Below are 12,861 nucleotides of genomic sequence, written 5' to 3'. Positions count from 1 at the left end.
AATTAGATCCCTATACCTCATTTTCCAAAACAGATTCCCAAATAAGTCAAAATGGTTATGCAAAACTTGAAAGGAATATATATATATATATAGACTTCAAAAAGTTCTTGGAAAATGGAATTAAAAGATAATTGGATTTTTCCATGAACTTTTTTTTAAGCCCCTGCATACATAAAAATATTTGTTTATTGGGGGAAATCACATGGATAAACCAAAAAAATGAAACTGCTTAACGTTTGGGAGAACGTGGGGAACAGAGTGAAGAGGTAGAAGCAGAAGGTAGAAGTGTAACTGTATTTGGCTTTGTAGATTTGACTTTGGAACCACATTTGTTGTTGGTTGTTGATTAGTGCCTGAGTTGTTTCCTACTCAGTGACCCTGTATAGGGTTTCCAAGGAGCGGCTGGTTAACTTGAACCACTGACCTTGTGGTCCAGTGCTTATCCTACCAGCACCATACTAGGACTCCTTGGAACCACACATAATAATGAAAATGGAAACAAATTAAATCCCTTAAAAGTAAATCTTCCATAAATGTCCTTATTCTATTTTGCATACTAGATGATTATTGTTTTATAATAAACTTTACAATGGGCTTATGTTCTTACAGCTGTCCGCTGATGTATACCGGATCCACTCAGTACAAGGGTCAGAACCACTAGTGCTCTTCAGGAGTGGTGCAGTCCGGGGTTTGGAGGCTCTGCTTGCAGAGCCTCAGCAGAAAATTGAAACTGTGATCTCTAATGATGAAATGATTAAGTAAGTTCCTGCACTTGCAAATGAATTACCGCCAAAATGAAAATTCCTTTGTGTCTTCTGCATTCTTTTTATAACATTCTTTGCTTTGTTCATAAATGTTTTGGTAAAAAAATGTAACTAAAAAACACTTATAAGGCATTGGCCGAAATAACATCTCCCAGAAGTCTGAGGGGTGATACATGATTGAGGAAGCCATAAGGACCATATGTTGTTGTTGTTTAGTGTCGTTGAGTCGATTCTGACCCATAGCGACCCTGTATAGGGTTTCCAAGGAGCAGCTGGTGACGTTGAACCACCGACCTTGCAGTTCAAACAACTTTGCAGTCTGACTCATTAGCCCACAGTGCCACACCAGGACTCCAAGGGCCATATGAGTCCAGTTTTAATGCCAGGCAACTAGCTGGTGGTGATGTGCTGTGGTGGTGTGCCGTGGAGTCGGCTCTGACTCATAGTGACCCTGCATAGGGTTTGTGAGGCTGTAAATAGTTATGGGTGTAGAAAGCTTCATCTTTCTCCATGAAACAACTGGTAGTTTCAAACTGCTGAGCTTGTGGGTAGCAGCCTGACTCATAACCACTATACTACCAGAACTCCTTAGACAACCAGGTACTAGGAGCTATTTGAAGATGAAGTGGGCAATCCCAAAAGACCAAAGTGTGTGTTTTCTGTCATACTACTCTGACTGCCAAGCTCTCTGCCTTTTCGCCTGATGAAGTTTGCTGGTAGAGAAGTTACGAAAGTATCGGAGACTTCTGCTTTCCCAGATTCTGAAAAAAAACTCAGGAAATGACTTGCCTTAAGGCTAGAGGGAAACTTTGATGATGTTACTTATCTCTGGTCACCATAGTTTCTCCGCATGTTCAGTGCGGTTAACTAGCTGCCTCTCTAAGTCCACCTGTTACAAACTACATTTCTGAAAGTTACAGGGACGATTTGTACTTGATAAGGGAACCAGGTAAGCCGTGGCCAATTATGGCAGAGACTAACCTGATGCGTGTCTGTAAATGTGTTTGGGAGACTCCACGGGGAGATGAAGGTGCGGGTTCCACTGGCTGCTTTGCCACACACGGCAGCTTTTTCTGTGGGCTCTTTAACCTGCCTCAGTTCCCTGTTAAATGAAGACTGCAGATGAGGGCTTTGTGTTTCCCTCTAAACGCTAGTCCTGAAGGTGACTGAAAACTAGGGGAGTGGAATTGAATACTTTTGGGAAGCACTGCATACTTACTATTACTCCCTTTCTGGAACTTAACAATGTGCACTGTCATCTTTACACACACGTCTGCGAAGTTCGGCCGCCTGCACTTCATCCCACACTGGCTGTGCTTGACATAGAATGGCCTGCTGGTCCCTGGTGGAATCTGTGTTTTCTGATTCTCCAGCTCAAAAACCAAGTTTAATCAAAGCTATTCTTTTAGATTTCTATTAATATTGTGTTTTTCTCAACTGGTGATTTTGCATTTTATAATTTTTCCTTTTATGATTTTTAGGTGGACGAAGGTTTTCATGATAGTTAAGCACCCTGTTTTAATTTTTATTACTGAAAAAGTAAGTGATAATGTCTTCAGTTCCTTTTTAGAATGACATGCTTTTTGAAGACTGTATTTCTCTCTGAAGATTAAACTAAATTTTTTAATACTAAAGAAATCTTTAAAAGTTTAATTCAGTTAAGTGACTAAATTAAATATTTTTATTATTCTTAATTAGAGAAAAAGTTGTACATAGTCGTCCAAGTAACTAGAATGGTTAACAGTTTCTGGTTTTAACATGTTTAGTTTGTTGAAATGATACAAAGTAACTTTTTCTTTTCTTTTTTTTTTTTGCAGCATGGAAATTATTTTGTTTATGTACACATGTTTCACTCACATACCTTAAGCAAATACACACTCTTACATGGACAAGAAGAAAAATCTGTCATACAGAATTTTACAGCATCTGTGCATCGGAAGTTCATCTCTTTAGTAACATTAAGTAAGACTGTTTTTCTTTTAAATTTTCAGAGATTTCAAATTAAGGAATACAAGGGTCTTCAAAAGTTTGTGGGAATTGGAATGAGAAGATAATGGGATGTTTACACAGACTTTCTGAATTCCTAGTACTCTGGAGTCCTGTGTACTTTTGAGTTTGCAGTTTTCTGTGGTAATACTCCCTTCCTTAGCAATATCTATCCTTCTCTTTGTGCACCTCGTCATGTTCCCACTGGCTTAGGGTTGTGCTGCTCAGTAGGTGTTGCTGTGTTTGAGGGCTATTGAAGCACTTAAGGTAGAACACAGTGCTACTGTAACTTTTATATCCTTAGAATTTACCATAAATAATAAATAATGATATGTTGTTGTAAAGTGCCTTCAAGACAATGCTGATTCATATATATAGGACTTCCAAGGAATGGCTGGTGAGTTTTAACCACCAGCCACCACCCTTGTGGTTAGCAGTCCAGTGCTTATCCTACAGTGCCTTACCAGGACTCCAAATAATGATATGGGGGTGAGGGTGTACCATGGAGTCGGTTCTGACTTTACTCACTCTGTACAGTGCTTCTAAGGCTGTAAATAAAGAAATGAAAAAGACAGGGATGTCTAAACAGCCTGCTGATTTCAGGCCTGGTAGCCTATTGACTGCAGGCTTGCTGTGCTCATCCTTGCCTATAAATCTTTTTGGGAGCAGAAAGCCTTATCTTTCTTGCATGGAGCCGCTGATGGATTCGAACTGCTGACCTTGCGGTGTAGCTACCCAATACATAACCCACTACACTACCAGGATGCCATAAATAATGAGATGTTGTTATTGTTAAGGTGCCGTCAAATTGGTTCCAACTCATAGCGACCTTATATAGGGTTTCCAAGAAGCTAGCTGCTGGTGGGTTTGAACCACCGGCCTTTCGGTTAGCAGGTGTTTGTGATGGGTATTTAAAATGGTTATATCTAGAAGATCTTTGGAATGCACGTTTGCCTTTCCTTAGACTTTTTTTTTTTTTTAAAAACATGTATTTCCCCCCTTTTTTTTTTTTAAATATATAAATACAAATGTGCAAAGGGCACACTTTGCAAACCAGTCTCCTGCCCGCAGGCACACAGCCTTTTTGAGTCCCTGGGGCTAGTCCTCGCTGCTCTCTCTCTCTATGTCAGCATCTCTGCCGCTGTCTCTGCTGTCGCTGCTATTCTGGGTAGGGTCTCATGCTCCACTCCAGTTCTTCCCTCCTGCTGGTCCTAGGGTCCTCTAGTCCTGAAATGAAAGGTTAACTACTCCCCCCTTTTAGCTACACAGTTGTCACAGTTGTGACCATCACAGTTAGTCCTGATAACAATTACAATTGAATTGTAAAATCTTATCCCTGTCCTTCCCCATCCCCTTTCATCAGACCATGTGGAAAAGAGGTAAACTCTTCACTCTTCAGTGAGGATTCTATCCCCTCCCCCTCTGAAACTAAGCACACTCAAGAAAGCTTGTAAGTCAGTCCCTTTAAGCCTTAATCGGCAATGTCCCTACCAACCCAGTCCACTGAGGAAGCAAGTTTGATCCTTGATATGAAGAGCCCTTCCCCTTCAGTTGGAATTTTGAGTAACTGCATCCATAAGCCAAAGGTCCAGTTCATCAAATTGTAGCAATTGACACTTGTTCCTCGTATCAGACTTCTTTATCTTCACCTGGTAGAGTTCTGGTCAGCTAGCCATCCAAGGTAGATCAAATGGGTACTGTCTGCAAGTTTTGGAGTTTCCCCCACTGCTTCACTCTCGGCTCTAGCCCCCAGTGGCTTGGTCAGTGTCGATAGGCTCGGGAGTTCACATGCCCTCCAAACTTCAGACCACCCAGCCCTTCCTGTTCTCCCTTCTCAAGGTCAATGGGTGTCTATGCACATGACCACACTCAGCCCATGGCTTCATTGCTGCATTTCCCACGCTTCCGCTCACAAGTAGACCAGGGCGGTCATTAGCGAGCATACAAGATTGCTGGTGGGTTCCCATTGAGTTTTAGACTTAGAGGGAGGCTTACCTCAGTGGGCTGACTTTTCTTGCCTTGATGGCTCTAAGGTAAACAGTGTGCTTAATATTCTAACAGCCCAACAGTCTACTTTTTTACTGCTGGTTTTTCTTTCTAGAGATGTCTTCTGTTCCTCTAGCCTTTCTGGGTTGGTCTGCATATCTTTTCATGTGGGAATACCCCACCTCAGAAGGTTCTGGGTGAGGCTCAGCATTCTACCTAAGGCCCCATACACCACAGAGGTTTAATAAGATGCCTATTTCCCTGGGTAAATTCTAGCACCCCTTTTAGTTAATTCAGTCAGTTATAGGCTGAAGACAGGTTTACAAGCAAAAAAGACTAGTTTTTAAGTTTAACCAGTAGAGTAAATTTATTACTGAATAATAGATTGCTAGTTAAGTTTTAGCTATCCCAGTGGTGCAGTAGGACGTTAGGCTAGTAACTACAAGATTGTGGGTTCAAATCCACCAACCATTCCCTAAGTGAAAACTGAGGCTGTTTACTCCCTTTAGAACTTTACAGTCCTGGAAACCTTAAGGAGCTGTTGGACTCTGTTGGATCACCGAATCAGAATTGATTCAATGGTAGTCAGTTTGGGGGTTTTAGTTAGCTTGATGAGGATTGAAGTAAGGGAGTCTGAACCAAAGAGTCATGTAAATCTTCATGTAACATGAAATCTCATGAAACTGCCAGAATTCCGTCTAGGTGACCATCAGGGATTGAATAACAAGAAATGTAATAGATAGACTGCTCATAAATTACTACTAAAGGATAAATCTTTTCTTAGTGACTAATTTTCCTATATTGCTGGCAACTCCCTCTCATGTTTTAAAATAATAGGTATTTGAAGCTTTTGTTTTTTGCCTTTTATGACATTTCTTACTGAGATGATTATTAGCAGTACTCCTTCAATTTTAAGTTTGTTGTATCTTCTTCAAGGGAAAACATCAAGTGATATTATTATAAACTTACATTTGTTTATTTTTCTGGTTGAATTTTTATCAATTTGATAAAATTGTATAGATAGCCTAGTGGATTTAACCTACAATTAATACAGAACTGTCTGTTATCCAATAACAAACAACAAATGCTTGTTTCCAGCAGCCTCTGGTAGACGTATATATGAAACCCTGATACCAACACATCCAAAGGATCCAGAAACAAGTCAGGTGCTGGTGAGGACCCTGTTACTCAAGGCAGCTGTGTCTGGTGATGCTCGGAATGGGGTTGCAGTCAGCATCCTGGATCACGATCACATAGCAGTCCTGGGAACTCTGCCGTCAACTACTAAGGGTACCTTTTGACGTCCCTTTCTGTATTGTTCTTTATTTTCTTCATTGTCACCCTAATTCATTCTCTTTATCACTGTACTAGAATTACTTTTGTAGCATCCAAATTCTTCTTGAATAGGTCTTTGATTTTATCTAGCATTGATTTATCTTTCAGACACATTTTTAATACCTGTGCCAGTCCATAGGCATTTGAAATGTTGGTAAGCCTTGCTGTAAAGACTTGAATTCAGAGCATGTAAATCCTCTGGATGCGGACAGCTTAAGGTACCAGAGCTACTCGTATGCTTCTTAACTCTGTGACTCCTGAGCAGGATTCTCATCATGACCACTTAGATCAGGAAGAGCACAGTTGCGTCTTGCCAATGGGACTTCCAACCTACAGATAAATTGTAGAGTCTACTTCTTGGCATTTGGCATCCCTCCAGGGTCTAGACCCTGTCTACCTTTTCCAACTGCCTCCCCTATTTTCTGTGCAAGAAAAACAACCTGCTTCTTTCAGGTCTGACAGCCTTTTGACTACAAGTTGTGCTGTGCTCATCCTTGCCTGTGTACCTCCAGTTAAAGCAGCTGCCATCAAATCAACCTGGACTCATGACAACCCCAGGTGTCAGCAGGACTCGGTGTGTTGACGTTTCAGTGGCTGGTTTTTTAGGAATTAGTCGCCAGACCTTTTTTCCAAGTCACCTCTGGATGGGCTTGAACCTTCAACCTTTTGTTCAGCTACCAAGAGTATTTATTGGTGGTTATAGCTTAATGCCCTGGTGTGGCAGTGCTGTGGGTTAATGCACCACACTGTAAAGCCATTTGAACTGCAAGGTTGGCTGTTCAAGCTCACCAGCTGCTCCTCGGAAACCCTATGTAGGGTCACTATAGGTCGGAACTGACTTGGTAGCACATAACAACAATAACAACGTAGATTAATGCCCATGTGTCAGGGCCTAAAACAACCCTTTGAGACACCGTAGTTATCCCTGTCTTGAAACCCAGGAAATTGAGGTATAAGAAAGTCATGTCATCAAATCTAGTGGGTTATCTCCTTTATGCTGCAAGCCCTAAGTCCTGCCTATTTTTAGTACTATATTTTAATGGTTACATTTTTTCATTCTAATTTTCTGAAATAGATATTATATTTGTCCACCACTTGCCTGTCAGTTTGTCTTACTATGGTGACTTGAATGTTATTGTGCTGAAAGCTAGTTTCACTGGTATTTTAAGCACCAGCAGAAACATCCATGGTGGACAGGTTTCAGTGGAGTTCCCAGACCAAGACTGAAAGGAAGGACTTGATGGTCTACTTCTCAAAAAACTGGCCAGTAGAACCTTGTCTGGTGTAGTGCTGAAAAATGAGCCCCTCAGTTCGATGACACTCAAAATATGAGTGGGGGAAGAGCTACCTTCAAATTGGGTCAGCCTTAAAGATATGGATAGAGTAAAACTTTCAGGAATTTCATTTGTTAGCCTCCCATAACACAAAATGAGAAGAAACAGGTGCAAACACCCATTAATAACTGGAATGTAGAATGTTTGAAGTATAAATGTAGGAAAATGAGAAGTTGTCAAAAATGAAATGCACTACATAAAGATTAATATCGTAGGCAATATTGAGCTGAAATGGATTGGTATTAGCCATTTTTATTTGGACAATCATATGATCTGCTACTATTCTGGGAATGACAAATTGAAGAGAAAAGGCATTGCATTCATAATCAGAAAGAACATGTCAACATTTGTCGTTAAGTACAGCTCTGTCAGTGATAGGGTCATGTCCATACTCCTACCGGGAAAACCAGTTAATATAATTATTATTCAAGTTTATGCACCAACCACTACATTATAGTTAATACTTAACATGGCCCTTTTAACCCCATGCCCCCCATGTAGTTGTTAGTTTATTGTGCTATGGTGACTTGCGTGTTGCTGTGATGCTGGAAACTTTGCCACTGTGTTTCAAATACCAGGAGGATGCCCCATGGCAGACAGGTTTCAGTGGAGCTTCCAGACTAAGACAGACTAGAAAGTTGGATAACTTCTGAATGATTAGCCGCTGAAAACCTTATGAATAGCAGTGGAACATTGTCTGCTATAGTGCTGAAAGATGAGCCCCTCAGTTTGGAAGACACTCAAAATACAGCTGCAGAAGAACTGCCTCCTCAAAGTAGAGTTGATATTAAAGATGTGGAGACGAAGGAGAAGCTCAGTATCATCAGCCAAAACAAGGCCAGGGGCCAACTGTGGAACAGAACTTCAGTTGCTCATATGCAAATTCTGGCTGAATCTAAAGAAAATTAAAACAAGCCCAGGAGAACCAAAATACGAACTTGAGTATATCGTACCTTAATTTAGAGACTCTCCCAAGAACAGATTTGATGCATTAGACACCAGTGACCAAAAATCAAAGGAGTTGTAGGATGACATCAAGAATATCATATATGAAGAAAATACAAGATCATTAAAATGACAGGAAAGAAAGAAAAGACCAAACTGGATGTCAGTAGAAACTTGCTCTTGAGCAGAGAGTAGCAAAAAGTGAATGGAGAGAGTGAAAAGAACATTTCAAAGGACAGCTCAAAAGACAAAGGAAAGTATAAAATGTGCAAATACCTGGAGTTAATGAAACCAAAAGGAAGAACACATACAGCATTTGTCGTGCTGAAAGAACTGAAGAAAAAATTCAAACCTGGAATTGTAAAATTAAAGGATTCTATAGGCAAAACATTGATGCCATTTCAGGAGGTAGCATATGATCAAGAATCATTGGTGTTGAAGGAAGAAGTCCAAGCTACACGGACAGCATTGGCAAAAAAGAAGGCTACAGGAATTAATGGAATACCAATTGATACGCTCCACCAAATGGGTGCAGTACTTCTCTGTGCCAAGGAATTTGGAAAATGACTACCAATTCAAACTTACCAGCCTCTCCTCAGAAACCCCATACAGGGTTGCTATAGGTCTGAACCGACTTGACGGCACTTAACAACATCTACTACCAGTTTTATATTTGTGCCATTCCAAATGCTGAAATTTTCAAACATTATTAATATCGCACGCAAGTCGAATTTTTACAGACAATTTGAAGAACAGTTGAAGTAGTACATGATTAGAGAACTGCCAGAGATTAAAGCTGGATTTCGAAGAGGACATGAAGAGAGGACATGTAGAGAGGATTTAGACATGTTTTAGAAGAGGACATGAAGAAGAGATATCATTGCTGAAGGAAGATGGATCTTGGCTGAAAGTAGAGAATACCAGGAAAATGTTTAGCTGTGTATTTTTGACTATGCAAAGACATTTGTGTGTGGATCATAACAAATTATGGATAACATTGTAAAGAATTGGACTTTTAGAACATTTGATTGTGCTTATACAAAACCTATACATAGACCAAGAGGCAGTTGTTCAAACTGAACAAGGGGAGGTTGTGTGGTTTAAAGTTAGGAAAGGTGTGCACCCAGGTTGTATTTTTTCACGGTATTTAGACTGTATGCTGAGCAAATAATCTGTAAAGCTGGGTTATACGAAGACGTGACATCAAGATTGAAGGAAGGCTCATTAACAACCTCAATATGCATGTAATACGGCCTGACTTGCTGCAGGTGATGAAATGATAAAGATCAGATTACCACCTTCCCATATGGATGACACCTCAACATAAAACGAAAGTCCCTTAAACTGGACCAATAAGCAACAGCATGGTAAACAGAGATGTAGAAGTCTAGGATTTTATTTTACTTGGATCCACAATCAAGGCCCATGGAAGCAGCAGTCACGAAATCAAAAAATGCACTGCATTGGGTGACTCTGCTGCTAAAGACATCTATAAAGTGTTAAAAGAAAAAAAATTTTGAGGACGAAGGTGTACTTGACCCAAGCCATAATATTTTCAGTCACCTCACATGCCTGGGAAACCTTGAAAAGAAGACAGGAGAAGTGATGCATTTGAATAATGGTTTTGGCAAATCAACTCAAGGACGCCTAACAACAACAATAATTATGTTTGCATTGTTCAAAAAATGTAATGGTAAGATAAATGATGATAGCTAATATGCAGTAATTACCATATTCTGGGCACTATTTTAAGCACTTTAGATATATTAACTCAATCTTTTCAGTAGCCCTCTAAGGAAGATAATATTTAAAGATAAAAACCTGAGGCCTAGGTGGGTTAATGATCACAAATTAAGTGGTAGAACTGGTATTCAATCCCAGACAGCTTGGCTCCGGAATCATAACAGCTAACCCTGTTACTGTGGTTCTCCTCTCAAATCCCCCCAAATTCCTCTTCTCCCTTCCCACTCCCTATAAGACCAGGTGACCACTGTTACAGTTTGTCTTGTACCTTTCCAGAGTTTTTTGTGCCAATCTTTCTTGTGTTGTAGCAGCTGCATAGTAGTTCATTGACTGGGTGTCCCACAATGTACTTAATCACTTTCCTGTTGTTCAACATTGCTATTGTAAAATGTCCTTGAGTCAGTATAGGGTTTCCAAGGAGTGGCTGGTGGGTTTGAACTGCCCACCTTGTGGTTAGCAGTCCAGTGCTTATTATACAGTGCCACACCAGGACTCCGGTTGGATATTGGATATTGTTAAGTGCCATAGAGTTAGTTCCTGGAAACCCTACATAGGGTTTCCAGGGAGAGGCTGATGGGTCTGAAGTGCCAACCTTGCAGTTAGCTGTCCAGCGCTCATCCTATAGCTCCACACCATTAACAGTTCATTATTTAAGTCTGTTCAGAGTTCACCTTCCCTAAAACCGTCCCTGATTATTTCAGCCTAAGTGAGCTCTTGCTTCTTTGAACTTCTGTGACAATCACTAGTTTTTATTTTGTCGCTTGTAAGAATGGTGCATTTTACTGTGACTTTTTCAAAGCATCATGTATTTATACTTAGGACGGTATTTGTACATCTTATTTTACAGAATGCCTCTCAGTCTGGAACATCAAATTTCAAACACTGCAGGCTTCAAAAGAGTTACCACAAGGGACCAGCCATCAAGTAAGTTAGTGTAGTTGGGGAACTTCTTTACATGTAAATATTTTTGCACCTGATAAATCTACCTCGGTCTTTTTTGTTTTGTTTTGCTTTTGAGCCTTTTGGTTTGGTCTTTTAATTTTTTTTATTTTCAACAACATCCCAAGGCCATAATAAATGAGTCATTGAGGTTATAGCTAAAACATTACTACGAGATTACATAGAAATACTTGAAGAATTAAAGTGTAAGCTGACCAACTATAAACGTCTTAAGATAGTTTCTTGTGTATTTTCTTCTCTGTTGTCTTGTTAATTTTCTGGAGTGAAGGTGCTCAGTAAATATTGGCTGTTTAGTGAATAAAGATCTATGTAGAAATAAAGTATGTATCAAGACAACGTTGTTGTTGTTACGGGCTGAGTCGGTTCTGACCATAACAACCCTTTTGTATAGGGTTTCCAAGGAGTGGCTGGTGAGATTGAACTGCCAACCTTGCAGTACAAACCAACTTTGCAATCCAGCGCATTAACCCATAGCACGACACCAGGACTCCTACAGTGTTATTAACCATTGTAATTAGAGGATGATATGGCTAGTCTTTTCAGCATACAATTTAGTTCTAATTTATATTTAAAATAATTTTTGTAAAACGAACCACTCACAAGTTCACCATTCTCACAAGCTTTTTTTATTGTGACTTGAGTGACAGTTTATAGAGATCATCAGTTTTATATTCAATAAATCATACACTTTGTTTGTTTCATTTCAATGATTTCAATTCCATCCATGTAAAAACAGTTTTCCCACTTCATCCCTGTGGTATTTATTTCCATTCCCCCCATCTTCCCATCCCTTCTCAATTTTGTCCTTAGGTAAATGTTATCCTTTTCATCTTGAAGAACTGCCCATTCTTTGGTGAGCATACCTATGTACTAGTGTTGTTGCTCCTTCTATGTATCTCTTACCTCTTGTCTGAAAATGGGCTGCAAAAGCAAGTTCCAGACCTGAAGGGTGGTTGAGGGCCATAATCTCAGCTTCCTCCAGTCTCTTTCCGACCAGTAAGCCCAATCTTTTGTATAATTTTGAGTTTTTTCCACCCTATCCAGGATGTTTTAATGGAATCCCTTTTAGAACTGTTGGTAGTGGTAGCTGGGCACCATCTACTTCTTCTGGTCTCAGAGTCATGGTGACTGGTGCTTACATATTTCATTGGTCCACTGAACTAGATTATTTCAAGCATCTTCACTCTTCTTTCTTTGCACATATAGAGACTAATAGTTGCACCTTAGATGGCTGCTCATGAGCTTTTAAGATCTCAGAGGCTACTCATCAAAGTAGAATGTAGAATATAGTCTTTATGGAGTATGTTATGCCCATTGACCATGGTGTCCCCTGAGACTATGGTCTTGAGCCCCCGGGCCCAGCAACATGTTGCCTTAAGATGTTTGATAATATCTAAAAAGAATTGTTCATTTTGTCCCCCATATGCTTTACCAAACTCCTAGTATAGCGCTGTAGGATATGCGCTGAGCTGCAAACTACAAGGTTAGCAGTTCAAACCTACCAGATGCTCCTTTGTAACCCTCCACAGGGTCACTGTGAGTCAGAACCGACTCGATGGCACTTACCAACAGCAACAATGCTCCACCACATTCATAAATGTATTTGTAACAAAAGGAAGTACCCACGTACAAGTTGTTGTTGTTTGTTGTCAGGTGCCATCGAGTCGGAACCGACTCATATGGACCCCATGCACAGCAGAACGAAACAATGTCCGATCCTAGGCCAACCTCACTACCGCTGCCACACTTGAGTCCATCAATGATGCCACCTGGCTGATCCATCTCGTTGGGGGTCTTCCTCTTTTTCT

General features: G+C 40.3%; 1 protein-coding gene across 1 annotated transcript in view; it reads left to right on the top strand.

Annotated features, from left to right (window-relative positions):
• The window catches only part of NOL11 (nucleolar protein 11), a 28,243-nt gene that overhangs the window by 4,642 nt on the left and 10,740 nt on the right, over positions 1-12,861 (top strand). Inside the window, exons 4-8 of the mRNA XM_006833732.1 lie at positions 610-758; positions 2,246-2,303; positions 2,582-2,726; positions 5,838-6,026; positions 10,941-11,017. Of these exons, the coding sequence (XP_006833795.1) occupies positions 610-758; positions 2,246-2,303; positions 2,582-2,726; positions 5,838-6,026; positions 10,941-11,017 (618 nt within the window). The remainder of the gene's footprint in view (positions 1-609; positions 759-2,245; positions 2,304-2,581; positions 2,727-5,837; positions 6,027-10,940; positions 11,018-12,861) is intronic.

Source organism: Chrysochloris asiatica, unplaced genomic scaffold (genome assembly GCF_000296735.1).
Source record: "Chrysochloris asiatica unplaced genomic scaffold, ChrAsi1.0 scaffold00007, whole genome shotgun sequence".
Taxonomy (NCBI): Eukaryota; Metazoa; Chordata; class Mammalia; order Afrosoricida; family Chrysochloridae; genus Chrysochloris; species Chrysochloris asiatica.
The sequence above is the reverse complement of the archived record's forward strand: the minus strand, read 5'-3'. Positions and strand labels throughout refer to the sequence as shown.